This window comes from Miniopterus schreibersii, assembly GCF_964146895.1.
Source record: "Miniopterus schreibersii genome assembly, chromosome: 2".
Taxonomy (NCBI): domain Eukaryota; kingdom Metazoa; phylum Chordata; class Mammalia; order Chiroptera; family Miniopteridae; genus Miniopterus; species Miniopterus schreibersii.
The window spans coordinates 54585664-54613500 of NC_138102.1; the positions used below are offsets into that span (position 1 = coordinate 54585664).

A 27837-nucleotide genomic window follows, 5' to 3' on the forward strand; every position below is an offset into this window, starting at 1 on the left:
GTTGGGAGCTGGAGTCCAGAGGCGGGTCCCGCCCACATCTTGGGCGGAAATGGCTCCGGGATCCGCCCATCCTTCGAGCTCAAGCCCAATCCTCGCAGCCCTCGGAGAGCCAACCAACGTCAGTCTCGACGTTTTCCCGCGAGAGGTGCTCGCTAATAGCCTGGAGCGGGAAGGGGCGAATCTCTGGGTAAAGTATAGTTGTGCGCCGGGGCGCCTAGCTGGACGTTTGTCGCCGGAAGAGGGCTGTCGCAGTCGGGGTTCTCCGCGTTAGACAAGATGCTGAAGTCCAAGACTTTCTTAAAAAAGACGCGGGCGGGCGGCGTGATGAAGATCGTGCGCGAGCACTACCTGCGGGATGACATCGGCTGCGGCGCGCCCGGGTGCGCGGCGTGCGGCGGTGCGCACGAGGGGCCGGTCCTGGAGCCGCAGCCCCTGGACCCAGCGAGCAGCCTCTGTCCGCAGCCACACTATTTGCTGCCTGACACCAATGTGCTGCTGCACCAGGTGCGTCGGCGGGCGAACCTGGGGCAACGCGGCCCCCCCAGGAATAGGGTTGTGACAGGAAAACTGACGCCCAAGGAGGCTCGTCTTGGGCATCACGCGCTGAGGGAGAGGCAAACCCATTCGGGACCCATGCCTCCCGTCCCCCAGGCTCAGGTTCTTTTCCTTGTATGTACTGTTTTTGAGTTCTTGGAATCATAAAGATTTTAGATAACGTTATTTTTCTAACTCCTGGTGTCTCTTCTGCCTTAGATTTTAACTGGAGGCCTGGGACCTGGGCTTCTGTGGCCTCCAGCCTGCGACCCCCAGGCAGCTTGTAAGTGCCTACTAACGAAAACGATGTGGGCCGATGTATTTCTTTATTAATGGACGTAATTCTGTGAAGTTTTAGAATTAGTCTGTTTACATATGCTTTTTTCTACTAGACCGGAAGGGTTGTTTTTTTTTTTTTGGTAGCAAAGTATCTCCTTACCTTAATGTATATTTAGGGTGTTTTTTTTTAAAATTCTCACCGGGGATATGTTTTACTGATTTTTAGATTTTTAGAGAGAGGAAGGGAGAGAGAGCTGAGAGAAAGAGAGAGAAACATGGAGAAACAGCGATGTGAGAGAGAAACAATGATGTGTGGATGTAAGAGAGGAACATTGATATGTGGATGTGAGAGAGAAACATCCATGTGAAAGAAACATTGATGTGTGGATGTGAGAGAAACATCCACCTGAGAGAGGAACTTGGTTGCCTCCCACATTCTCTCTGACGGTGGAACACCACCTTTTGGTGTCCCGGGATGCTCCAACCAACTGAGCCACCTGGTCAGGGTTATAGTTCATGTTTTTAAGGCCATAGGGTTTTATGTTCGACAGAAACAATTTACAAATGAACATAGGAAAAATTAATTTTTCTTTTTTTTCCTTTAAGATTGATGTTCTTGAGGACCCTGCCATCAGGAATGTAATTGTACTACAAACAGTTCTGCAAGAAGTGAGAAATCGGAGTGCCCCAGTATATAAACGAATCCGAGATGTGACTAATAACCAGGAGAAGCATTTCTATACGTTCACTAACGAGCACCACAGGTAGGAGGAAAATAATGATAATTACTAGAAAACCACAGAATTATCTAAATTTGGGGGAGGGCTCCTATCAGTAATTTGTGATATCTGATAGGTTTCATACTTGCAGGAGTTTTATTTGGTTCTCATGCAGTTGTACAGAAGATAATGCTAAGTAGACCTAATTAAGATCACATAGGCATTGATTGGATCAAACCTAAAACCAAGGTCTTCTGACTCCTAGGCTATATAGTAGGTACTTTTACTTCTAAAATGTTTTCATTTTGAATTGATTTTAGTATGAGTTAAGCAGTTGTATCATGGTAGATAAAATTTGCCTAGGTTCCTGGAATACCACATTATTTGAATAGCCAATATAAGTTAATAAAATGTAAAAGTTTGTGAAGGAGGTTTTAAATATAAAGCAGATTTGTTCTTAATGGGCTTTTAAAAGTTAAACTAATATCTTATAACTGAATATATTGAAGAAGATAAGGTTATAGTGTAGAATTCTTTGTTATATTTCAAATTCAAGACCTGTGTTTGAAAATAATGTGTGATCTTTGAAAATACACAATTTTTTATGTTACATAAATCTATGATGCGTCTTAGTATGCTTTTATTAGATTGGATCAGGACTTTCAACCTTGTCACTGCTGACATTTTGAACTGGATCATTTGTTATGGGTTGGCTCTCTTATGCATTATAGGATGTTTAGCAGCATCCCTGGCTTCTATCCACTAAAAGCCAGTAGCAACCCTTCCTCCTCATGCACAGAGTTGTAACAACCCAAAATGTTTCCAGATGTGCCAAATGTTCCCAGGGGACAAAATCACCCCCATTGAGGACCCCTGGGTTAGCTGGTAGATCTGGTAATGAAATCCCATTGGAATATGCAAATTTAAAAATTTAATTTCTCAATTTTCTCTTCTTGATTCTTATATCCCAAACTTAAAAACAAAACTGTTCTTGTAAAGAATATCAGTAAAGCACTTCTATCCTTCTTATTCCTAGCTCCTCCTTGAAATCTAGAAGCAGAAATGTCACTTGTTTTTCAGTGCAGAAATACCCAAGTTTTTGTGGAACATAATCATCAAATCCCTAATCAGACATTATTTTGTTAGCTTAAGTGTAGTGAATAGAGCTTATCAATACTGGGGTTGACAGGAAAAATCTTAGGTCTTAGGACACTTGGGCAAATCTCCTCTAAGATTCTGTTGTTCAGGTCATGCTAAAACTAGTTCATAAATTTATGACAGTGTCTTTGATTGTTACACTTAAAGCATTTTAGGTACATTTAATGGTGAGGGATAAAATAATTCTAAAAAGTATTACTATAAATAAGTCTAAAATTTTTTAATTGATTCTGTTATCTTTAAGCACTAGAAGTTATTGTAGTGAGTTTTGTTATTCTTAAATTTGGCTTGAAAAACAGACTTAAATAAAGAAGTATGCTGATGTATATGGGAGTTCAGAGTAGATAGACTTAGAAAGGAGTATGCAGTCACATCTATCTGCTCTTTTAGTCTCTAGATAGCCTCTGGCATTTATTTTGTGTTTACCATGGGTTATTTACATGCATTGTATATTTAATTATAGAATCATATGATCATAAACCATCTATTTATAGCTTTTAGGAATTACTGTTAATCTACAGTTCAAATGAAATCTCATTATGAGACCTACAAAGTTTTTTCCAACAGACCATTACTTATTTGATGTTTCAACCTGAGCATAAATTCTGATCTTGATTTTCTTTTTGACAAAGTAAAGTTGTTTTAGCCTTTTTATTGTTCCATTAATAACATTATTTTATTTTTCTAAGCTGATTGTTGTCTTAGAGACTTAACTATAAGGATCGTATTTATTTCCTCTCTGAGGTATAAATCTGAATACATTCAAGAGAAAAAGATATACTCTTCACTTTTTTTTTTTTTAAATATGTCTTTATTGATTTCAGAGAGAGGGAAGGAGAGGGAGAGAGAGAGATAGAAACATCAATGATGAGAGAGTCATTGATCGAGCCCGCAGCTCCGGCATGTGCCCTGACCAGGAATCGAACCCCGACCGCCTGGATCCCAGGTCGACGCTCAACCGCTGAGCCATGCCCGGCTGGGCTTGACTTTTAAGTTTAGTGGTTATTAAGCATTTATGTTCCAAGATTTCTTACACGTGCTTGTTTTTATTGATTTTTATTCTTTTAAAAATTTTTTCTTTCCTCTACATTTAGAGAAACTTATGTAGAACAAAAACAGGGAGAAAATTCTAATGACAGGAATGACAGAGCAATTAGAGTAGCAGCAAAATGGTACAATGAACATTTGAAGAAAATGTCAGCAGAGAATCAGCTGCAAGTTATCTTCATAACAAATGACAGGAAAAACAAGGAGAAAGCCATAGAAGAAGGAATACCAGCATTCACTTGTAAGTCTAAATGTAGAAACTGTTAATTCATGTTTGTAAATGCATATAAAAATTATCAGGCCCATGGTCAGAAATTCACTTGACTATAATGTTTTCATAGTCCTTTATTACTGCATGTGATATTTTTGCAGTATTAAATTTCTCTGCACTTCTAAGCTTAGTGTGTTGTGCCTAGTGGCTAATTTCCCCATCACTGGAAATTTGTTTGGAATTTGTTTAGCCATAAAAGCTCACATATATGTTTGACCCATTGTCTGTGCTTGGGCATGACCACATCAACAGATAGGCTTTTTAAAACAAATAAATAAATAAAATATTGATGTTCTTCCATTTCTAAAAAAAAAAACCACTTGAATTTATCAAGAACAATAAAACTTATTTTTCAGGTGAAGAATATGTAAAGAGCCTCACTGCTAACCCTGAACTCATAGATCGTCTTGCTTGTTTGTCTGAAGAAGGGGTATGTTTGAGTTTTGTTTTATTTCGTTGATGAAAAGTGAAAATATTAAAATAGCCACTTTGGGTTATGAAATTTAAAAATTGTAATGTTGGTGGGAATTGGGATAGGAGTTGGGTTCTAGACAATAAGAGTGGTTGTCATAGGCTTATCAAAATGTCATTCCTAAAAGACTTGACTTTCTAAATTAGTGCTGTTTGCCAGTATATAATATCCTCAGCAATGTGATTAGGGCCTGGCACTTGTAGCACTGTTGAATGAATAAATAAAGGAACCCATGGCTGGTTTGTTAATAGGAGTAGGTATTTGACAAAAAAATGATGAGCACTGCACACTAGCAAATACCAAAGGAGGAGGGTAGGAAGTTATAAGAGGTAGGACAGGAAGGGTAGGGGACCCATAACAAGGACCTAGAATTTGTTTTGTAGATCAGTAATTTTTAAATGATCTTACAAAGATCTCCCTAAAGGACTGCTATGAAGAGATGATAGCAGAGAAGATTCTGGGCTCCCTACCTTATAATGGGAGGCTAAAAGAACTTAAGGGTATATAAAAGTATGCCTGGGAGGGATAGGGGAGAATGATGAAAAATGTTACTTATTTGAAAGGGCACTCTAACATTGATACATAATATGATGCGCTGTATCAAGGGTAAGATTAGAGAGGTAGAGGGAGCACTGTAATAGCAGTTGTGAAAGGGCATTCTGCAGGAGTCATTAAACTTCATGAGCCCTCATTCCCTTACATGTAAAGTGTGTTTGGCATTAGTGACTTCATAGTGTTGTTATGAGGCTTGAGTGAGATAATAACAGTAGTATTAATAAAATTCTTATCTCAGTGCCTGGCACATAGTCAGGGGAAATGTAAATAGTAGCTTTTGTTATTATAGAAATAGGTTTTATGTAATAGAACATTATTCGTACATCCAGTCTTGACAGTATTTTTCCCATCCCTGTTTGCCTTCAACCATTTAGAAAACTAAATGGAAGTGAGAAAATAAAAGCTGGGCTTGATTTTGGAATGTAGGTTTAGGATTGCCCTAAGATGTAGCCACTAGTTGCATGTGGCTGTTTAAATTTAATTCAAGATAAAAATTCAGTTTCTCAGTTGCACTGTTCACTTTAAGCGTTCAAGAGCCACTTGTGCCTAGTCGCTTCCGTTTTGGACATCACAAAAAGAGTATTCCCCTTCATCACAAAGTTGTTTTGAATAGCACTGATCTAGAAGAAGAAACAAGTAATCTAACATTGGTAATACATAGTATTTGATTAAGTACTATGGTAGCAAGTGTAGGATACGGTGAAATTATAGTCAGTGTTGTTGTAATACAACATGTATGTTCTTCAAATTCACTGTCCTATTCAATATCATGTAATAATAAACCACAGAGCTTATGGGAAAATATGGTTAGGGGCACATACTCAAAAACTTCATGAAGTGGTAGAAAGAGTTATCAGAATTTAGACAAAGTTGTTACACCAGATGAAGATGGTGAGGCTCATAACATGGTAATTGTTAGATGTTTGGGAGGCTCTGTTTGTGTTTTGTGGATTCCTTTGCAGCTTGGTTCACCTGTTACAGTTTTGTTCATTCACCTAGTATTTTCTAATGTATCAGTTGCATTGTAACAGTTTGTGTTTTCAAAACAAGCAGTATAGTAGAATGCACTGTACTTAGCAAGGACACCCAACCCAGATTTGGAATGTCAAGGCTTCTTGACAGAAGTAATGTCTAAGCTGAGATGTAAAGGATGTTAACTAAGCAAGTTTGTTTTGAGACAGGATCATTTTAGCTCAGTTATGTAAAGGAGTTAGTCATGGCAATAACTAGGGGAAGAGCATTTTGTGCAGAGGAAACAGCAAGTTCAAAGGTTAGAATAAGTTGGTAAGATCAAGAAAGAGCTAAAAGGGATGGAATGAGCAAGGGAGAAAATGTTAGTAATGAAGTTAGAACTGTAGGCAGGGACCAGTAGTATATAATGAATCATGGGAAAAGACTGCATTTAGTCTTCTGGTGCTGGATAGCTTTTGAGCAGGGGACTAATATGACCTATCTGGCTGCTCTAAGAATTGATTAGAAATAAGATTCTCCAGGTAGGAGAATATTTTAGTACTTCTGGGGAGAGAAGACAAAATTGGACCACGGTGGTAGCAGTTAAGGTAGTGAGAAGTACTCAGATATTGGGTATATTTTGTAGATCGGTGTTTTATGACTTGGTGATGGATTAGATGGGTCTATGGGGGAATATGGATGACTCTAGGTGTTTTACCTAAGCAACTACGTAAATAGTATCGCTTCATTTATACAAGATGAAGGAGGAGGCAGGATTAGGTAGAAAATCATAAGTATAATTTTAGACATTTTAAGTTTGAAATACCTGTCAGAGCTCCAAGTACTTTTATGGTATGCACAGTTGGGTATACAAACCTGTAGCTCCTGTGGGAGGTTAGGACTAGACACAAATTTGGAAGTCATCAATATATAGGTGGTATATAAAGTCTAAAGACCAAATGAGATGATCTGGGGCAGGGGTTGGCAGACTTTTTTTTTTTTAAACAGCTTTATTGAGCTGTAATTCACATACCATACAACCCATCCGTTTAACCCTTTGCGGTCGTTTGTCTACTCTCAGCCACCAAAGCTTTTTTACCGTTCCAGTCGTATGTCTGCTCTCAGCCACCACAGCAAGGAACCGTAAGAATCTTATTCATGTATCAGTTCGTAATTTCTCTGAAAGCTCTTAATTCCTACCAGTACGACACCCATGTCCAAATTTAATACGACCGCAAAGGGTTAAAATACAGATTTTTTTTTTTTTTAAGTGTATTCACAGAATTCTGTAACTATCACCACAGTCTAATTTTAGAATGTTTTCTTTCTCCGTCAAAGAAACTCCATACTCATTATCACTCTCTTCCACTCTCCCCCTGAAGTGCTCTTGCTTCAGCCCTAAGCAACCACTGATTTTTCTGTCTGTAACTTTATTCTGGACATTTCATATAAATGAAATAATGTGGTGTGTGGTTTTTTGTGACTGGCTTTTTTCACTTAGCCTAATATTTTCAGTTTTCCCATGTTATAGTATATATCAGTACTCCATTTCTTTTTATTGCTGAATAATATTTCACTGTGTGGTATATGCCACATTTTATTTATCTGTTCACCAGTTGATGGACATTTTAGTTGTTTCCACTCATTGGCTATTAATGAAGGATGCTACCATGAACATTTATGTACAAGTTTTTGTGTGGACATGTGCTTTTATTTCTCTTCAATATGTGCCTTAGGTTTATACAAGTGGATTTTCTGGGACAGAGGATAATTTTATGTTTAATTTTTTGAGGGACTGCCAAACTGTTTTCCAAATATTTCAGATATATATGTGTTTTCCAAAGTGCATTCCCATAAGCAGTGTATTAGGATTCCAATTTCTCCATTTTCTCACCAATACTTGTGATTGTCTTTTTTATTATAGCCGTTCTAATGGGTGTCAAGTGATACCTAATTATGTTTTTGATTTGCATTTTCCTAGTGATTGATGGTGATAAGCATTTTTTCATGACCTTGTTGCCCATGTGTGTGTATGTGTGTATCGTGTTTCTGTTTTAGGGACTATGCTTATTAAAATCCTTTGCCTATTTTTTAGTTGGGTTGTCTTTTGAGTTGTAAAAGTTCTTTATATAAAATTCTGGATACAAGTTTCTTATTATGGATATGCAAATATTCTCTCCCAGGCAAACTTTTTCTGGAAAGGATCAGATAGTCCCCCCTTTTTTTAGTTTTGCAAGCTATATAGCCTCTGTTGCAAATACTCAATCTCTGCTATTGTATAAATACTGCCATCAACAGTAGATTAATGATTGAGCATTGATGTGTTCCAGTAAAACTTTATTTGGCGCCTGGAACGTAGTTTGCCTAGCTGTGATGTAGAGAATGTGTATGGGCAGGAAAGAGAGGACCAAGGGCTGAGCTTTTGGGTTGAGAAGTGAGAGACATGAGGGGAGCCAAACCATCCAAAATGATGTAAGAGGAAAACCAGGTGAGTGTGAAATTCCTAGAAGCTGAGTACAGAGAATGTTTCCAGGACAAGGGAATGATCATCTGTGTCAAATGTTGCTGACATATCAAATTAATGAAAACTGATGATTGGATTTAGCATTATTACAGTTTGGGGGACCTGTCCAGAGTACTTTTGGTGAGAGGGAGGCAGAAGTCTGACTAGTATAGGTGAAAAAAGAAGAGAGAAATAATTACTTTCAATGCTGTAATCAAAGAAGTGAGGTGGTATTTGCAGAGCAAGTGGGATCAAGGGGCTTTTTGTTATGTTTTTTTTTAAAAATATGTCTTTTATTGATTTCAGAGAGAGGAAGGGAGAGGGGGAGAGAGAGAAGCATCAGTGATGAGAGAGTCATTGATTGCTGCCTCCTGCATGCCCCCTACTGTGGATCAGAGTCCATAACCCAGGTATGTGCCCTGACCAGGATTCAAACTACAGTCTCCTGGATCATAGGTCGATGCTCAACAGCTGAGCCATGCCGCCTGGGGTTTTTTTGTTGGTGGTAGCAGTGATGGGTTTCTTTTCTTTTTTTTTAAAGATGGGAGGAAGTAAGGGAGTAAATGTAGATTAAAAAAAGGAGAAAGACCTATCACTGAGCCTTAGGATACTATAGCATTTATAGATCTGGAACAGGAGAATTGGCAGAGCAGACTAATCAGTGCAGTAGGACAGAAACCAAAGTAAAAATGATTTGGATGTTGGTGTGGCAGTTCCCAACGTAACCTCTATCTTATATCCTTAGCTATTTAAAGTAGCCAAAATGAAAATAGCATTTCTTATGCTTTAGTAGCCATAGCCTTTTCATGGAATTGAGGCTTTGAATTATTCTATGGGTATCTGCCCGCACACTTAAATACACACCTTCATTTTGGGAGGCCTGGGGTGGATGGTGGAGGTATGCAGAGTTTCTTAGTGACATACATCTGTGGCTAAACACCTAAATGTAATGAAATTGAAATATTTGTGTAAGTTGCCCTAAGACTAGAAAGATTTTTTTCTCATTGTGCTATATTTTCTCATTCGTGGAGTTGTAGATACCTGTACCATGATGTGGAAGGTATTTAAAAGAAATTACTTGATAGTGATAATAGTTATATGCTGAGTGTACAGAAGACTTACATACTAACTATATCTTTTGGTTTGCTTATTTCACAGAATGAAATAGAAAGTGGAAAAATAATATTTTCAGAGCATCTTCCCTTAAGTAAGCTACAACAAGGTATAAAATCTGGTACATACCTTCAAGGAACATTTAGAGCCAGCAGGGAAAATTACTTGGAAGCTACAGTATGGGTTCATGGAGATGCTGAAGAAAATAAAGAGGTAAGTGTGTAAATATATTCCTTATACACTAAACACTTTTTGTTCATTAGTTTCTTTCATCGGTATTTAAAATTCTGTATGAGAATTTAAATTTGCTTTGTGCTCCCAGTTTATCAGCTTGAAGGCAGTTATGTGGGAGGTACAGATACTAGAATTAATCACTTTTTTTTGAAAACAGCTTTAGAGAAGAACTTTCTATTAACCTACTTTTAGGGAATAAAATCTAGTCAAATAATAATAAATAGAATGCTTCTATTTTATATGTTATGACCAGCTGTGGGAAATGCTATTTATATAACATGTAATTGCTCCAGAGGACTTTACACACTTTAAAGTGAATAGCCGTTATTTTGGGATGCTCACTGTCTGCCAGGCATTCTAACTGCTTTGCATGCTGCTTTTTTCATTTACTCTTCAACCCAGCCTATAAAAATAGGTACTCTTTTTGTGTTTTATCAATCAAGACCCTGGGGTTTAGAGAGGTTAAGAAGTTTTCCCAAGGTCCCTTGGTACTAATGTAAGAGTTATGGCGGAGCCATGAACACAACCCATATTTTCTGACAATGTTTTTTCTACTTGATACTGAGAAGAGGGTGTAGTAAAGGAACACTATAAAAAAGGAAAATATAAAGGAGGAGAAATAGAGATACATAGAGACATTCAGAATATATCTAAACTTCTGTTAGGTAACCTTCCCATTATTGCCATTAAAAATATCTGGACACATGCCATTTACTGTTTTACACAGATAATGTTACAAGGACTTAAAAATTTAAACCGAGCTATTCATGAAGACATTGTGGCTGTGGAGCTTCTCCCCAAGAATCAGTGGGTAGCTCCATCTTCTGTGGTTTTACATGATGAAGGTCAAAATGAAGATGATGTGGAGAAAGAAGAGGAAACAGAATGCATTGTATGAAACCAAGCAAGTTTTAATTTTTGTCTGTGTAGCTTTGTATAGTCAGTTTGTTAGATATTAAACAAGTTTTATTGCTTTCAGATTTATTGAACAAAATTACAGTTCTACACAGAGTTGATTTTTTACCCCCTCTAATTATTTAAGTAGTCTTTTAAATTTAATGTCTTATGTTGCTCAAATAAACCGGTTTAAATACAGAAAGACTGTTGAGTATGAAACTTGAACCATATGACATTCAGAACATGATTTGTCTGAATTAGTGAGTTTTAAGTAAATACAAATTAAAATTTTCTGAAATGCTTTTACATAATGTTAAAATTCCCTTAGCATAATAGATATACTTCTGGGCCCTTATATTTGAGTCTGTTTAATAATAATTCCATCTAAGTATTAAATTTATTATGAAGAGAAAACTTTCAGTTGTTTCTTAGAAGCCAAAGTCAACCTGATATGACCTATTTATTTCCCTATTTTAGAATCACAAGAATAATGTAATTATTCTCAGAACATGAGGTGTTCTTTTTCCATGAGTTATATTCAGTGCTTTGGAGTCTTATCGTGACATTATTCCTGTAGAGCGTAGGCCATAGAAGCGTGTTAGAAGTGAAATACCATAAGATCCTTCTGTGTCTAGTAAGAAATACTCTTTAGTTGGATTTTTATTTTGGATAAGGAAGAACCATTAAAGATACATTTCTTTTTTTAAAGGAATTAATAAATGCCACACAGCTAGTTAGTGCAAACTAGTACTAAAATCCCAGTTCATTAATTCCCAGGCCTGTGTATGTGTTAGTAAATTCTCATATTGAAACTGAAAAGAGTTGAATTCTGATATACTTATTCAGTTATATTTATTTTTTCAACTGTTTTTGTAGTCCCTTATTATTGTGGAAAATTTCCATAGTTTGGTTTGTCAGCTCTTGCCTAGAATTTTGAAACATCAAGATTCCATACTTCTATGTCATAATTTAGGGCCTGAAAATATTAGCATCCATATTCATATTCTGATTATGAAGGGAAATTGTGTCATTATACCTAAAGGAAAAATAACTGAAGGTTTTTTATTTTTATCTTTAAATCCCAGCTTAAGACTGCTATAAATGAAAAAATGTTGAAGCCTACAGGTAGAGTTGTAGGAATAATAAAAAGGAATTGGAGACCATATTGTGGCATGCTTTCCAAGTCTGATATTAAGGAGGTGAGTAGAGAGCATGTTGCTATGTAATAAAAAATGATACAATTTAATAGAACTTACAGCCCACATCCCCTTGCCTACATCCTGATTTTGTGTGTGTATGTGAAATATTTTTTCTAATTTTCTCTAGTCAAGAAGACATCTTTTCACACCTGCTGACAAGAGAATTCCTCGAATTCGGATAGAAACCAGACAGGCTTCTGCTTTGGAAGGACGGAGAATTATCGTTGCTATTGATGGATGGCCCCGAAATTCCAGATATCCAAATGTAAGTTTGAATTAGTAATTTTATTTTAGAATATTTAAAATTAGGGATTAAAATTGCTTCTTTTAGTGAAATTAGAAAATGCTTATGTATAAACTTCATACTGAAATTTAGGAATATTTCACAAAATTACTTGATAAGTAGTGCATCCAATTTGAAAATTAATCTTAATGAACTTCCAGTGTAAATCATTTGGTTACTTTTACTCAAATTTTCAAACATAACTTTCATTGATAGTGTCTACAAAAACAGTATTTAAGATCTAAGTAGATGCTAATAAACAGACTTTAAAGCTACTGTATTTGAAGCAAATTTTAAACTTGAACGATTACAGGAAATAAACTAGGCCTTTACTAAGTCTCCAAACTAGACACGTGAGAAGTCTCATCATTATCAGCTTCAGTTTACCAAGGGGTCATTTCTAAGTAGTAGTTATGGGTAAATTTAGAAATACTAAGGTTATATATAAAAGCTCAAGAGCTCAATGTGATAATAAAATATAAATTACCCAGGAAAAAGGGATAAAATATACCTTTCTAATAATAACTTTCGGTTTTAGGGACACTTTGTGAGAAATTTAGGTGAAGTTGGAGATAAAGAGACTGAAACCGAAGTTTTATTACTTGAGCATGATGTCCCCCATCAGCCTTTTTCACAGGCTGTTCTTAGCTTTCTACCAAAGATGCCCTGGGGCATTACTGAAAAGGTGAGTTGAAAAGAACTCTTACCCTGGCTGGTGTGGCTCAGTTGGTTGAGTGTTGTCCTGTGCACCGAGGTTGCTGGTTGGATTGTGGTCAGGGCAGATGCCTGGGTTGTGGGCTCAATCCCTGGTAGGGGGCATAGGCAGCCAATTGATGGTTCTCTCTCATTAATGTTTCTCTTCCTCTCCCTTCCTCTCTCTCTCCAAAATCAATAAAAAATATTTTAAAAACTCTATGAATTATTATATCTGATTTAATTTTGTTTGAATTCTGTATGTGTTTTTAAATGTAGAAACCATAGTCCCCTCCTCCCCCACATTTAGTTGGGTACAGAACTCTCAGGTATTACAAAAATAATTTGCTTTACTGAAAGGTAATTTTTTCTAGAGGACTGATACTAGCTTATGTCAAATTTTTCAAAGGCAAGGAAACCACAAGTTGCAAACCATGTCTGGTTATTAAGAAATAAGACAAAGTTTTTTTTGTTTTTTTAAAATGTTGATTTCATGCCCGACTGGGCATGGCTCAGCGGTTGAGCGTCGACCTAGGATCCAGGCGATCAGGGTTCGATTCCCGGTCAGGGCACATGCCCGGGTTGTGGACTCGATCAGTGACTCTCTTGTCGTTGATGTTTCTATCTCTCTCTATCCCTCTCCTTTCCTCTCTCTGAAATCAATAAAGATATATTTAAAAAAAATAAAAATAAATAAATAAAATAAAATAAAAATGTTGATTTCATAAGAGCTGTGCTGCATTTCTACTGCTAAAACAGTTTTTTATTTCTTAGTCATGTGGTATCTTCTAGGACATGAAAAACCGAGAAGATCTGAGACATCTATGTGTTTGTAGTGTGGATCCACCAGGATGTACTGATATAGATGATGCTCTGCATTGTAGAGAACTTGAAAATGGAAATTTGGAGGTATTCATTTTTTAATTACATTCTTATCCAAATATAGTTTTGTTCTTGAGTTCATTTTCTTTTCACCTGTTGTAGAATTTATTTGTGAATTATTTGTGCTAGGTATAGTCAGTTGTAGCTGCAGAGACTAATGGGCATGTATCAGAAATTGAAATGCTGAATGTGACAGAGTCCTTTTTCAATTTAGCTAAATTTCTTCATATTTAAACTCCATTTATCCAATCAAGCATGTTGACAGCTTTTCATTTTTATCTTTTTAAGGTTGGTGTTCATATTGCTGATGTTAGCCATTTTATTAGGCCAGGAAATGCTTTGGATCAGGAATCAGCCAGAAGGGGAACAACTGTGTATCTTTGTGAAAAGGTAAATGTGTTAAATTTAAAATGGAATTTTGATGCATGCTCATAACTTTTTTATGATGTTTTATTCTTAATAATAAAGTCATCTGAGGTGTTTGCTGGGGAAAAGACAGCCTCAGTATTTAGTGAAATTTGGTAGCTATTATATTAATTGTGTATTAGTTCATAGAGATCATGGGCACTTTTGAATTCTTGAATAGTCAAAAGTTTGGAATAGTACGTGAATTGGCTAAAAGACTAATGATACACAGAATAAGGTGACCTTAAATCAGTGAAAACATTGCAGTGTTTTTTGTTATTGAATGGTCCAAATAATAAGTAGGTGTAGTTGATATAAATTGTTCTATGGCATTTAACTTACTGTTTGTGGATAACTAATTAAAATGTATTTTTTGTTTTCTATAAAGTCGTGCATTTATTCTGTCACAGTTTCCTGCTTATTCTCCTTTATGTATAGCGCCATAAAGTTACAGAGAAAAACTGAAAATAGAGGGGAAAGTTAAGCTTAGTCTGTTTTGAATTCATTGTCAAAGTCCCTTCTAGCTTTTTTCCATAAATTTAGTGTTGTCTTTTTTAGTATTTTAAAAGACCATATAGTTTCTGTTAGCCTTGGAGAAAGGTCCAGTCACAGAGCTAGCAGGGCTTGTGTCAGTTCTAGTACACACTTACTATGCAGACCAGAGATTTCATACTTTCAGAAGACAAAAAATCCACTGACATGAAGGCCATTTTTCTTTCATTGCTTCCCTTTTGTAACCATTTTGTGTAAGCACTTTTCTAGATACTGACTTTTTATTTCATGTTTTCTCCATTCTGTTCACAAAGATCAGAATATGTGTGGATATAGCTAAGTAATCTGTGACTCTGTTTTATCTGTTCCAGAGGATTGACATGGTTCCAGAGTTGCTTAGCTCTAACTTATGTTCCTTAAGATGTAACGTTGACAGGTATTTATGCATGTTTTTTCATAAGAACATAGTAGTTACTACTTTAACTGATTCCCATTAAGACATACTGTATTTTTTCCCATAGGCTGGCATTTTCATGTATTTGGGAAATGAATCACAATGCTGAAATCTTAAAAACGAGGTTTACCAAAAGTGTCATTAATTCAAAGGTTAGTTTCATGGTTAATATTTAATGTTTAAAATCTTTGATTCTTTTAATAGTGTTCTAGATTGTTTTGAAAAAATTTAGGTTTATTAAGAATTTTCCCTGTGTTGCAGCTTATGCATGGTTAGCATTTTCAAAGTTGGCCTGTATACCATCTTCTTGTTCCTCATGTTTATTCATAGAAATGACATTGTAAGTCAGTGTTGGATTCCCGCAGACCCAGCCTGAGATGTGTGTTCAGACAGAATGGAGCCAGGGTGTCTTCCTCATCCTTTCCCTTTTTCTTGTACTTCTCCCCAGATTCCCTGTATTCTCATTTTCCCCTCAATCTTCCTCTAAGGTTTGCCAAACCCTTTTCTTTCAGTGATCCACTTTTTAAATTTACCTGCTTTTTTCCTCCCCCTTTAATATTATTCTTTCTATTGTGATCAATTAGCAGTTGGAAAGAAAGCAGTGTTTGACTGACAAATAGATGTGTGACTGATTTAAGCCTTCCTAGATTTTTAAATAGCAATGAATTAATTTTTCTCCCAGACTTTGCCAATATAACAAAGTTATATGGGGAAAAAATTAGTAAACATGTAACAGAAAACATCTTTAGAAGGGGAACTCTTAGCTCCCAGTAGAGTAGTTGGCTGTCCCCAGAATCTGACCTGGCTTGCATCATCTAACACACTTACACTGTTCCTGATTTTTACTTGTGAAGTTACTTTTTTTAAAAATCCTCACCTGAGGATATGTTTACTGATTTTAGAGAGAGGGAGGAAGAGAGAGAGAAACATCAGTGTAAGAGGGAAACAACATTGATTGGCTGCCTCTCATACGTGCCCCAACTGGGATCAAACCTGCAACCTAGGTATGTGCCCTGACTGGGAATTAAACCTACAACCTTTTGTAAATTTTTTATTTTTGGTGCACAGGTTGATGCTCTAACCACCTAAGCCACCAGGCCAGGGCATGAAGTTACCTTTAAAAAAAAAATCAGCTAAAAAGTGGTAGTATTCCATGAGGAGTGAAACAGAAACAGAAGCAGCTATTTGTATATTTGTATTGAAATTGGAAATTACTTTAAATCTTTTTCTATTGTGATTTGTCTCATTTTTAGATACTTAATTTTGGGTGTTTAGGAGATTTTCCTGCAAAACCTGATGATTAGATTACTACAGCTTTCTTAATTATTTGCCAGTGTGTAGGAGAGTAATTTTCCTAGAAAGGATTTCACTTTCCAGTTATTATCAGAGAATAATCAAACCTTGCTTATTATTTTAACATTACCGAGTATTTATACATTAACTGAAATAGGAAAGTAATTAAAGTTTAAGCAATTTATATACTAATAATACTACCGTACTACTTTAATGTAAGTTTGTTTATGTTGTATAATGCATCAGATAAGAGTTAATGAACCAGAAATCATAGCTGTGAAATATAAATATTATAGTTAGGCCCGGCCGGGCGTGGCTCAGTGGTTGAGTGTCGACCTGGGATCCAGGCGATTGGGGTTCGATTCCCGGTCAGGGCACATGCCCGGGTTGCGGGCTCGACCAATGACTCTCTCATCATTGGTGTTTCTGTCTCTCCCTCTCCCTCTCCCTTTCCTTTCCTCTCTCTCTGAAATCAATAAAGATATATTTTTAAAAATAAATAAATAAATAAATAAATAAATATTATAGTTAGGAATCTCTCTTTTGTTAATGATATTTAGGTTTTTCAGAATCATGGATTTTATGTAGTGGAAGTATGAGAATGTAGTAAACCAGTTTTTATACTTTATGAGGGTTATATTAACATGGTTTCTTCCTTAGGCTTCCCTTACATATGCTGAAGCTCAGATGAGAATTGATTCAGCAGCCATGAATGATGATATTACCATTAGTCTCCGTGGACTAAATAAACTAGCAAAAATTTTGAAAAAAAGAAGAATCGAAAAAGGGTACATTTCAAAAATATCTATTATCGTAGTTGTTAATTCATTTATCTTGGTATTATGATAACTTGTGAACTCTTTAAAGTGTTTCATTGTGGACAATGATCATTTATTTAATAGGCTGACTAAGGACTCTTATGTAGAGACATCCTACTTCTTCTAACTACCTTTTAAATATTAGCAACTTGATTCTGGACTGATGTTTGTTCTAGAGTTCTGTCCTTATAATTAGTTATCCTAAAAACTGATGTGTTTGAGGTAAAGAAGTTCTAAGAAAGTAAGAGCTCCTTAATACTCTTCTGTGGATTGTTTCTAATTTTAATTAGAAGTGAGTTTCCGTGCTGAACATTAATTTTCAGTTTAAATAAATGTAGAGGAATTTCTTATATTACTTTAGAGTTGGAAGAGATTTTAGAGATTGTTTAATCTAATACCTCTATTTTTTAAACGATCAGAAGTTATATAGTAGAAACTTCGTTCTTGAACTTAATTTGTTGTGGAAGACTGTTGGAGAAGTGATTTGTTCGAAAACCAAATCATTTTTTCCCATTAGAAATAATGTAAATTGAATTTCCTGAGATGTTAACAATGTGAGGTTTAGTGGAAAACAGTCCTTCGCTTGTCACCTGAGAGACGCATGACTGATCATAGAGGTGTCAGCACGGAAGGGTTGACTGGTTGAGAACTGAAGTTTTTGTTAGACAACCAAGACATTTTTCTGTGAACAACTTGGTCGAGAACCCTTCCTTGCCTTGGAGGAATTTACCCTTCAGAGGAGAAGTTGCCAAGTCATTAAATGAACCGAGCATGTAAAGCACATAGAGTAGTATGTTATCTGACACATAGCACTCAAATATTAATAGTCATCAGTATTTGTAACATAGTAGTAGTTGTAGTTTATCAGTCTCTTCTCCATTGGTTGAGTTTATGGGGAAGATACTTTTAAACTGTGGATCTTCTAATTTCAGTGATCTACCTGTAGCAGCTTCCTTTTTGACTTTCTCCATCATCCCTCATACCAATATATGGTTTTCCATGGTAAATAATATGCTGCCAGTAATGTTGTTTATTTGTAAAAGTGATTACAAACCCATGTAACTGAATAAAATCTCATAGCTTGGGGACAGAAAATATTCAAACTCTCAGAAGAACAAGGACTCATATTTTATTGTGTTGTTATTGTGCTCTCTTACTAAGTGCATTTTAGATCTGTAAAACTTATGAGATGGTCCTAAAGCCTTCAGAAGGATAACTATTGCATACTTGCTATAATCATTTTCTGTTTTAAAAGAATCACTTCCAGAATTACGTCTGATATTGGCTCACTTGAGTAATTCACCTCTCTAATTTTTATTTAGGGCTTTGACTCTTTCTTCTCCGGAAGTTCGATTTCACATGGACAGTGAAACTCATGATCCTATAGATCTGCAGACCAAGGAACTTAGGTATGCAATTGTTTTGATAGGCACTAGATAAGATTTTGATTTTAAATGTAATGTCTGGTTTATTAGTAAACAAAACATAGTTCTAGCCAAAATATTTTTAGTAGGGTTATGATTTCTGTACGGTTTCTTTTTTCTTTTTTTTTTTAATACTTATGAACTACAGAGAAAAGTAATTATCTCACTTTTAAGGTTTTTTTTTTTTTTTTTTACTTACATAAAACTAGCATTAGAATTACAATAGAAAAATTTCCAGTTTCAGTTGGTATGGCTTGATGTGTGTGGTGTGTTAGAACTTGACTAGTGATAGTTAAGGTAAGTAAAAGAAGTTTGCCCTGATTATTTGTTCTGTATGTAATATAGAGTGTACTGTGGTAGGGTGGAGTACTGGTCACAGGGCTTTGAAGCCAGACTGCCTAGGTTTGGATTTCACTCCTGCCACTACTGCCTGTACAACTCTGGACAAGTTATTTGCCCTCTCTGTGCCTCAGTTTATTTGTGGCTGATAATGATAGATACCTCACAGGGTGTTGTGAAGAGTACTCAGGTGTTGTACTCAGCTACTGTTACTGTTTTATTGATTTAGGAAGCAAGGAAATTAATTGTTGGTTGAATCAGAGTTAGGCCTCTTTTCCATACCTCTTACATAAGGTAATTCTGAAATTAAATTTTGCATTTATACTTTTCTTAGTAGATGACTGATAATTAAAATGGGAATATACTTAAGTTTGTTAGTTAGAACCAGTATGTGATGTGCTTTATAGCATTAGAACTAAAATATGAAAATACCTTAGTGGTGGGGGGGTGACTTCAGTGCAAATAAGTCTAATGTTAGTATATATGAACAATGAGCCCAAGACTAGGAGTTTTTCTGAAGGAAAAAGTTGAATCTGACTTTGCCAAAATAGATCATCATCTATTCTTCCTACCATTTAGAAGAAAAACATTTCTAAGAGATTGTTTCCATAAGTTTTAAAGGTATAAGGAGGTGTTAGTAATATTTTAAAAATTAATATACTTTAGCAATCTTGTCAAGAAGTTATAAGATGTTATTTAAAATGGAAACAGGAATGAAAGATTAATAATGCATATTCATTGACTTGGGAGAAACAAAGTACTGTGTACACAGAAGTCACATCATTTATTAAACTAAGTCTTAAATGGTCATAGTCTTAACTATTTAGATTGAAAAACAGTATCAGATTGCTTAAGAGTTTCGAAGTTAGGCTATGTGAACTTGGATCCTGTTACTACTAATAACTCGGACCTTGAGCAGAAAATAATACTCAGTGTTCTTATCTGCAAAAGAGAGTAAATATATATATATTAGCACAATGCCTGACCCATAATAAGCATCCAGAGTAGCTGTTGTAAATATGATCTCTTCATTTTGGTGATTTATCGGTGAAAGTTTAAATTCCTAAACCAAAATTTGTATAACTTAAACTTTTAATTTTTCTTAGTAAAGTTTATTTTTATGGATTTATAGTTAAATAAAAATTATGTTTTTGGGTTCAGTAAAAGGAGGTAAAAATATTTATTATTTAGATTTTATATATTACTTAGAGTTATCAAAGCTATTTTTTTAATGCAATTTGTAAAGTCTCCTCTAGCATGAGATTTTCTCACACAGTAGATGCATAGTAAGAGATTGTTAGCAAAGTAGGGGAGAAATGAAAGCTCCTTAAGTTATAAAAATATACATGTGCACACACATGAATGTTTACAAAGGAAATATTTCCATTATCTTGTAGGTAGTAAAGGTAACCTGTAAACAAGTATGACATACAGAAGTCTCAGATTCTCTTTCCTTATTTAATGATTTTTTTCATTGGCAGGGAAACAAATTCCATGGTGGAAGAATTTATGTTACTTGCCAATATCTCTGTTGCAAAAAAAATTCATGAAGAGTTTTCTGAACATGCTCTCCTTCGAAAACATCCTGCTCCTCCTCCATCAAATTACGAAATTCTTGTTAAGGCAGCTAAATCCAAGGTAAGGATCTCTCTCAAATCAGTGTTTCTCTCTCCCTCTCTTTCTTCTTTCCTCCCTCCCCTCCACTCTCTCTTAAATCAATGGAAAAAATATCCTCAGGTGAGGATTAACAACAACAAAAAAACCATTGTCTGTGTTTGTGTTGTGATTTGTCCATTGTTCTGAATAATCTGTATTTACATCTCCACAAAAATGTTCTTGTTTTTTGATGAAAAATATGCCAGTTCTTAGTTTTTATTATTGAAATATATTTCACATGTATATTGTGTACATTTAAAGTGTGCAATATGTTAATTTGATACATTTATTTAGACTTATTTGCAATATTCTAGACATAAACTCTTCTGTATCTTACACATAAAGAACATATTACACATGTTCTTAATGCCTGTGTTACTTAATGCCTCCTCTGAACTGTCTAACTTCAGAGACTTACAGAGACTTTTTTTTATCTTTATCTTTAGCTCAGTTAAGCCCCTTTATATCATGTCCCTAAGAAGGAAGTCCATTTATTGCATACATGGAAAAGGGAAAAATATAGAAAGGGCACCGTTTCCTCAGCTCCATATACATACCCTTGCCTATGGTTAGTAGATTTTCATTTAGGCATATATACCTTTACCCTTGGAGTGACAGTGGCTTATATTGGTTTTCTTTGCATCATTTGTTCGGGTCCCATCTCACCTGTCTAGGAGAGAGCTGGAAGGAGTTTTGAATCTCGGGACATTATTCTAACAGGGTAGCTTTGTTTTCTTTAGGGTGGGCTTACCCGTCATATCCGTCAGAACAGAATCAGCTTCTCCTCTGCTCTAAGGCTTATACTAGAAATTGGGGGATTTTCTCTTGTTTTATTTCTTCCTAAGACCTGAGTAGAGGAAGGATTTAAGCATATTTGCCTCATCCTCCAAAGTAAATAAAGCTGCTAAGTTTGAAGTATCACAACATTGAGCGGTAGTGACCAATGCAGTTTCATTTTGTCTCTGGCTTGTACTTCTATTTTAAATGGATGCAAAATGTCTGCAGAGAAAATCCAGACATACTGGAAAGTATCTAGATCTGCTTCAGTTTTTTTCTACTCTAGCAAAGACTAGGCAGGCACAAATTGGGCACTGCTGCTCCCAGCATCCTTTCTCCAGAATGTTGATACTTCAGGATCTTTAAATGCATTCAAAGTGTCAAGCTTTGATGTTGCACAAAACAATTATTGCTTTTTATAAATTTATTTTTAGTCTCCTAAGTGAAGGCTAAAAGATAATAAACATATTATGTGGTTAAAAACTTACCTATTCAGTCTGATTTGTTATATTTTGAATACATGATGGTACTGATTTTAAATTATAGTGCTCTTTCCCTCCTCTTTATTCACAGAATTTGGAAATTAAAACTGATACAGCCAAGTCTTTGGCTGACTCTTTGGATCAGGCTGACTCTCCTACTTTCCCATATTTAAACACTCTGTTAAGAATATTAGCCACTCGGTGCATGATGCAAGCTGTGTACTTCTGCTCTGGAATGGATAATGATTTTCATCACTATGGCTTAGCATCCCCAATATACACACATTTTACTTCACCCATCAGAAGGTACTTTTTCCGTTTGAAATTAATGGAAATAGAAAATAGTTAATTTTGAATTTTAGAAAGACATTTTAATGCTAATGTAGCATGATTTCCTGTTTCTCCTTTATCTACCTAGATATGCGGACATCATTGTTCATCGGCTGTTGGCTGTGGCTATCGGGGCTGACTGTACTTACCCAGAGTTGACAGACAAACATAAGCTTGCAGATTTATGTAAAAATCTCAATTTCCGGCACAAAATGGCTCAATATGCCCAACGTGCATCAGTGGCTTTTCATACCCAGGTATTGCCTTCTATTGATAATATGAGGAGAGATGAAGTTTTGTTCATTTTAAAATTTAATTTCAAAATTTTTTGTTAACTTCAAAATATTTAAGACAATTATTAATAAGCTTGTATGTTATTTTACAGTTGTTTTTCAAAAGCAAAGGAATAGTAAGTGAAGAAGCCTATATTCTTTTTGTGAAGAAAAATGCTATTGTGGTGTTAATTCCAAAGTATGGCTTAGAAGGTACAGTGTTTTTTGAAGAAAAGGACAAGCCCAAGCCACGGCTTGCTTACGATGAGGAGGTGCAGTATTTCTGATGTTTGTATTTTTGTTTTCTTTTCGTGGGGCCAGGGTAACTTTATCTTTGATAGGTTGCAAATGATTCCTATAAAGAATAAAATTGTTTTTTGTACCCTACAGAATTTAATTTTGCCAACTAAGCTTAACTGTTGTACTCAGTTTCGTACCTCAGTATGTCTTCCAACATACACACGTTGATCTTGATTTCTTTTATACCATGTAAAGTTTTCCTCCCTAAGGAAAACTTGAATTACACTTTTCCTGAGGTAGAGAGATGGATTAAAGTAAAGGAATAAATAAACGACTGCTTAGAGCTCAGGGAAGGGAATTTTTTAACCTGGTTCCAGTGTCTTTTATCTGAAACACTCCCTACTTTCCTAACATGAGTAGAACTACAAAATATTAATCTCTGCCCACAGTACCTTCATACTGTGTTCCTCTACTAGACCAACAGTTTGCTGGTGAGAATCCTGAGTGTAATGAATATATATTGGGACCATCTTAATGAGAGGAGGAAGTATGGTAGCTTATATTTATGTGAGGCTGCTAGATTAGTGGTTTTTGTTATATTGAACACCTTATTAAATATTGAATTAATTTTTAAATTTAAGCTTTTAAATTAATATGAAAAGTAAATTATAAAGAATTAGAATAAATCTTCAAATATATGAAAGTAATTAAGAATTATAAAATATCTTTTGTTTAGATACCTTCTCTTAAAATAGAAGATACTGTGTTTCATATATTTGATAAAGTTAAAGTGAAAATCATGTTGGACTCATCAAATCTTCAGCATCAGAAAATTCGAATGTCTCTGGTAGAACCGAAGGTAAGACCGAACTTAAACTGTCTGCGTTGTAATGGAATATATTTTGTGAAAGGTGGACATAATCATAAGTTATTCCTTATTAATGATAGAGGGAATTCTATAAGTAGTGTGGATGACAAATATTTGCACAGCAGTTCCTATTTTCTCAGTGAACTCCCTAGGCCATAGCGTCCTAGTTACCTAGGATTCTTCTGAGGTCATTGGTACCAAAAGCAGAGCTCTTTGAAATCTTTCCCCTAGTCATTTTTCACTTCTATCCATTTTGAAAGATGCACTTTTGAAGATTAAGTGTGTTTCAGCTAAGATATTGGTTTTTAACCTTTGTTTTGCCCCACACACCTGAGGCCTCTGATGCTGACAGTCACAGTTGCTCCGCTAGGATAATTGGATATGTTAAACACACACTTGCCAAATGACCCATTTCTCACCTGTTGATATCATGCCTAATGTTTTTGAGCCACTGTTGCTTTGTGTGTGACATACTGTATATATTTTGTCTGGAAAACCTTTTCTAGCCCCATTTTCCCCCTCTACCCCTATATCCTTTTGAAATTGGAAGTATCAGTGGGTCAGGGGAAGATGAGAATGAGATTATTCCTTATTTTATGCTTTTACTCACCTAATTTCCCCCCATTTGCATTACTTTAGATACCAGGAATAAGTGTTCCTACTGATACTTCAAACATGGACATTAATGAACCAGAGAAAAAGAAGAAGAAGCTTGAAAAGTAGCTACAGCCAACAAAAAACTTCAGGAATTGGTTTCCTTTAAAAAAACAAAAACAACTTGAGAGAGGACATTTCTAAACCTAAGAACTGTGTGAAAGTTTATTACTTTTTAATACTTTTTAAAATGTGCATTTTTATTGAACTTCTGAATGTGTCTATCCCGTCATACTACTTCTGGATTGAACAGAACTATTAATGCAGAAAAATTCATTTGACTATCCATCACTTAAATAGCGAGGATAGCAAATTCAGGGATCTGTAAAGATCATTTAAAAGGAGCATTCATCTGCTCATTGAAGAGCAGATTAACTTTGCATAAGTAATTTGATTATTTAATATTGATAGAAAAAACTACTATTTCTTATGGAAAGAAATAGATCATTTTTAGAAACAAGGAACAATCTATCCTTTCTAAATCTTGAAAGCCGTGTTTGGTATGGCAGTTTTTAGATTTCAAGAGTTAAGATCTGTTGGGGAATTCAGTAATTTTTGCTATCTTTAATTTACCTAACTCATATTATGTGCTCTTTCTGTTAGGAAGCCTCCTGCACTTTCTCATTTGAGAATTGGATATTGTAGGAAGGCAGGACATAGGCTGTTTTGACCTGACAGGAAAAATTGTTGTTTTATACCAGGTAGTAAGTGTGATCATCATCCTTGACCTTCACCTCAAATGTCTCCCCCAAAGTAAGGCATTAGGATTCAAAGAAAGACTGGATAGTACTTTAAATGTCACATCATGTTACTTATAAAATAAAAAGTAGGTAATGAATGGCTTTTAAACTTTAAATGTATCAGATTATATAGGAAAGGGGGGATTGTGTAAGTACATATTAAAGTGAACAGATTGAAGTATTACAGTTTGGTGTGCCAGAGTGACTACTTCCCTGTTAACCACAAAGGTTAGTAATGATGAATTGGTGTTTTCAAAAATATTTTGAGATAGTTACCTGAAAACATTTTACTTTGCTTATTCAATATCTAAAGTAGCTACAGTGTAGCAGGCTTATCACCAGTCAAATAAACTGCCTTTGACTTGAAGGAGCTTGTGGTACAATGAAAGGAGTGGCGAATATGTCAGGAGGTATACTAAATGGGAATTATTAGTGTGTACTTTTAGGCACTCAGTAATTATTGATTGTTCCAGTGTCCTGTTACAAAGGAGAACATCTGTACATTGAGGCAGAAATTGTTTCAGTTGAAGGAAGACAGCTTTGAGTTGTCTTGGGTCCAAGTAATGGAGGAATCGTCAACAAGAGCAGGAGTCATGCCTTTTTGTAAAGACCAGACATTTATAAATAAGACACAGAAATTTAAATTTCATAATTTTCATGTGTCATAAAATATTACCCATTTGGTTTTCCCCTCCTCAAATCATTTTAAAATTCTTCGCCCATGGACCATAATTTACCTGCAGTAGAGTAAAAGGGAGGCTTCTTGGTAAAACAAGGTTATAACTGACCTTATGTCTATCTTTCCAAGTTTGTTTTCTTGTGCCTCATTTATGAGGAAGGCTTAATTCAGGCAACAGTCCACATTGAGTGGTTCAGGATGTCCAGAAACCTTATTTTCACCCTTCTAAAGCCTCTGCCTTGATAATCTAAAATGCTTTTAATGCTAGTTCTTATGCTAAGCAGCTTACATGGAATATTTCACTTAAAAAGCTGTTGGATAGGACTGTTATCCCAATTTTTTTTTTTTTTAAATGAAATTCCCGTGAAGAACACAATACAATGTTCTCTTTTTTTTTTTTTTTAATATATCTTTATTGATTTCAGACTGAGGAGAGGGAGAGAGAGATAGAAACATCAATGATAAGAGAATCATTGATCGAGCCCACAACCCGGGCATGTGTCCTGACCGGGAATCAAACCCAATTGCCTGGATCCTAGGTCAACTCTCAACCACTGAGTCACACCCAGCTGGGCTGTTATCCCCGTTTAACAGATTAAAAGATTGAGGTTTTCATGGCCCAGATCAAGTGACAGGTGGTGTTTGAATCCAAGTTATAGTCACTACTTTGTTCATTGTTTCCTGACTTGTGCTCTTTTTAAAAAATCCAACCACATATCCAAGGAAGCTCCTACTTCTACAATCTAGAACTCTTATGTATAGCCTTGTTTTTATTCTAAAATCTGTGTGCTTAAGGACTCCCTAATGCAGTATCTTTAGCAATGGACCTAATGGCTAATGACTTTAATGGTTAGTGTTGGGGAATAGGAGGAGCCAACTACACAGTAAGAAACATTTTTTGGAGGTTTGCAAAGAAAAAGTAAGGTAAAAATGACACGTTAGTATGTCTTTATTTCCTAGGGCTACTTATGAATAATTACTCCTTTATGAATCATAATTTTTCAAAGGTGATTTGTAAATATGTACATTTTCCAGAGGTAAAGAATATTCCCTTATATACCCAGTCTACTCCCAACATGAATATAAATTTTTAAAGTTAGTTACATGTTACCCTGGCTGGTGTCGCTCAGTGCTGGCCCATGTACTGAAGGGTTGCATGTTCAATTATCTGGTCAAGGGCGCGTACCTGGGTTGCAGGTTTCCTGGCCCCAGCGGCAACCAATTGATGTTTTTCTCTCTCTCCTCTCTCTCTCTCTCCCCCATCTTCCCTCTGTTCCACTCTCTCAAAATCTGGGGGAAAAAACCTCGGGGAAGGATTAACAACAGAAAAGTTAGTTACATGTCTGCCCAACCGTTACTTCTTAGGTCTAAGCCCTAACAGGAACTTCACTGTCACCCAGTTCCAAATGTTTATCCCGATTCTACAATGTTATTATTCCTGTCCTAGCCAAATTTGAGCTGGAAAGAATGTCTTTACCATAGGGATGGAGATATATTCTGGGCATCCCACATTTAACCCACTAATAAAAATACATAATATGAAGATGCTGTTAGTACTAGTATTTACACTTTTAAAGTAGTCACTAGGCCAGTTATCACTGGGACTAAGAATTTCTGCACAGAAATGAACGAAGTCCAAAGAATGAAAGGTTTTGGAAACCTGCTTAACCTTTCCTACCTCTTTGATTACATTTTTTTGTTTTTTTAAAATACCTTTATTGATTTCAGAGAGAGGAACGGAGAGGGAAAGAGAAAGATAGAAACATCGATGATGAGAGAGTTGTCATCGATCAGCTGCCTTCTGCACGCCCCCAACTGGGGATCGATCCCACAACCCAGCATGTGCCGACTGGAAATCAAACCGTGATCTGGATCCTAGGTCAATGCTCAACCACTGAGCCATGCCCAGCCAGTTTGATTAAATTTGTTTTGTTATCTAAATCAGATTTACTTTATATAGGTTATAAATTAAAATTCATCTGTATATTCACAATTTAACATAAAATGAAACAGTACTTTCACAGTTCCACATGTTCTCATAACTGCTAAGTGCAGTGCTATCAGTAAGGCTTACTAATAAGCAGTTTATTGACCCTGTAGTGATACCACCATAATTAGTTAATA

General features: G+C 35.7%; 1 protein-coding gene across 1 annotated transcript; it reads left to right on the forward strand.

The window, feature by feature from the left end:
* The first annotated feature begins 140 nt into the window (after nucleotides 1-140).
* DIS3 (DIS3 homolog, exosome endoribonuclease and 3'-5' exoribonuclease) lies at nucleotides 141-25220 on the forward strand. The gene is made up of 21 exons (XM_081130744.1): nucleotides 141-504; nucleotides 1420-1577; nucleotides 3785-3978; nucleotides 4365-4438; nucleotides 9648-9815; nucleotides 10564-10728; nucleotides 11819-11932; nucleotides 12060-12197; nucleotides 12754-12900; nucleotides 13701-13817; nucleotides 14079-14180; nucleotides 15059-15123; nucleotides 15209-15293; nucleotides 17095-17222; nucleotides 18575-18661; nucleotides 20497-20653; nucleotides 22022-22236; nucleotides 22349-22517; nucleotides 22646-22804; nucleotides 23509-23631; nucleotides 24280-25220. The coding sequence occupies exons 1-21, from the start codon at nucleotides 277-279 to the stop codon at nucleotides 24361-24363; spliced, it is 2877 nt and encodes a 958-aa protein (XP_080986870.1). The 5' UTR covers nucleotides 141-276; the 3' UTR covers nucleotides 24364-25220.
* Nucleotides 25221-27837: the final 2617 nt, after the last annotated feature.

Bases quoted from the DNA above. Each gene is read 5' to 3' on its own strand.
- DIS3 (XM_081130744.1), top strand. From the start codon at position 277: ATGCTGAAGTCCAAGACTTTCTTAAAAAAGACGCGGGCGGGCGGCGTG. The intron at 505-1,419 runs GTGCGTCGGCGG...TTTTCCTTTAAG, and splicing joins CCAATGTGCTGCTGCACCAG to ATTGATGTTCTTGAGGACCC. The intron at 22,805-23,508 runs GTGCAGTATTTC...TCTTTTGTTTAG, and splicing joins GGCTTGCTTACGATGAGGAG to ATACCTTCTCTTAAAATAGA.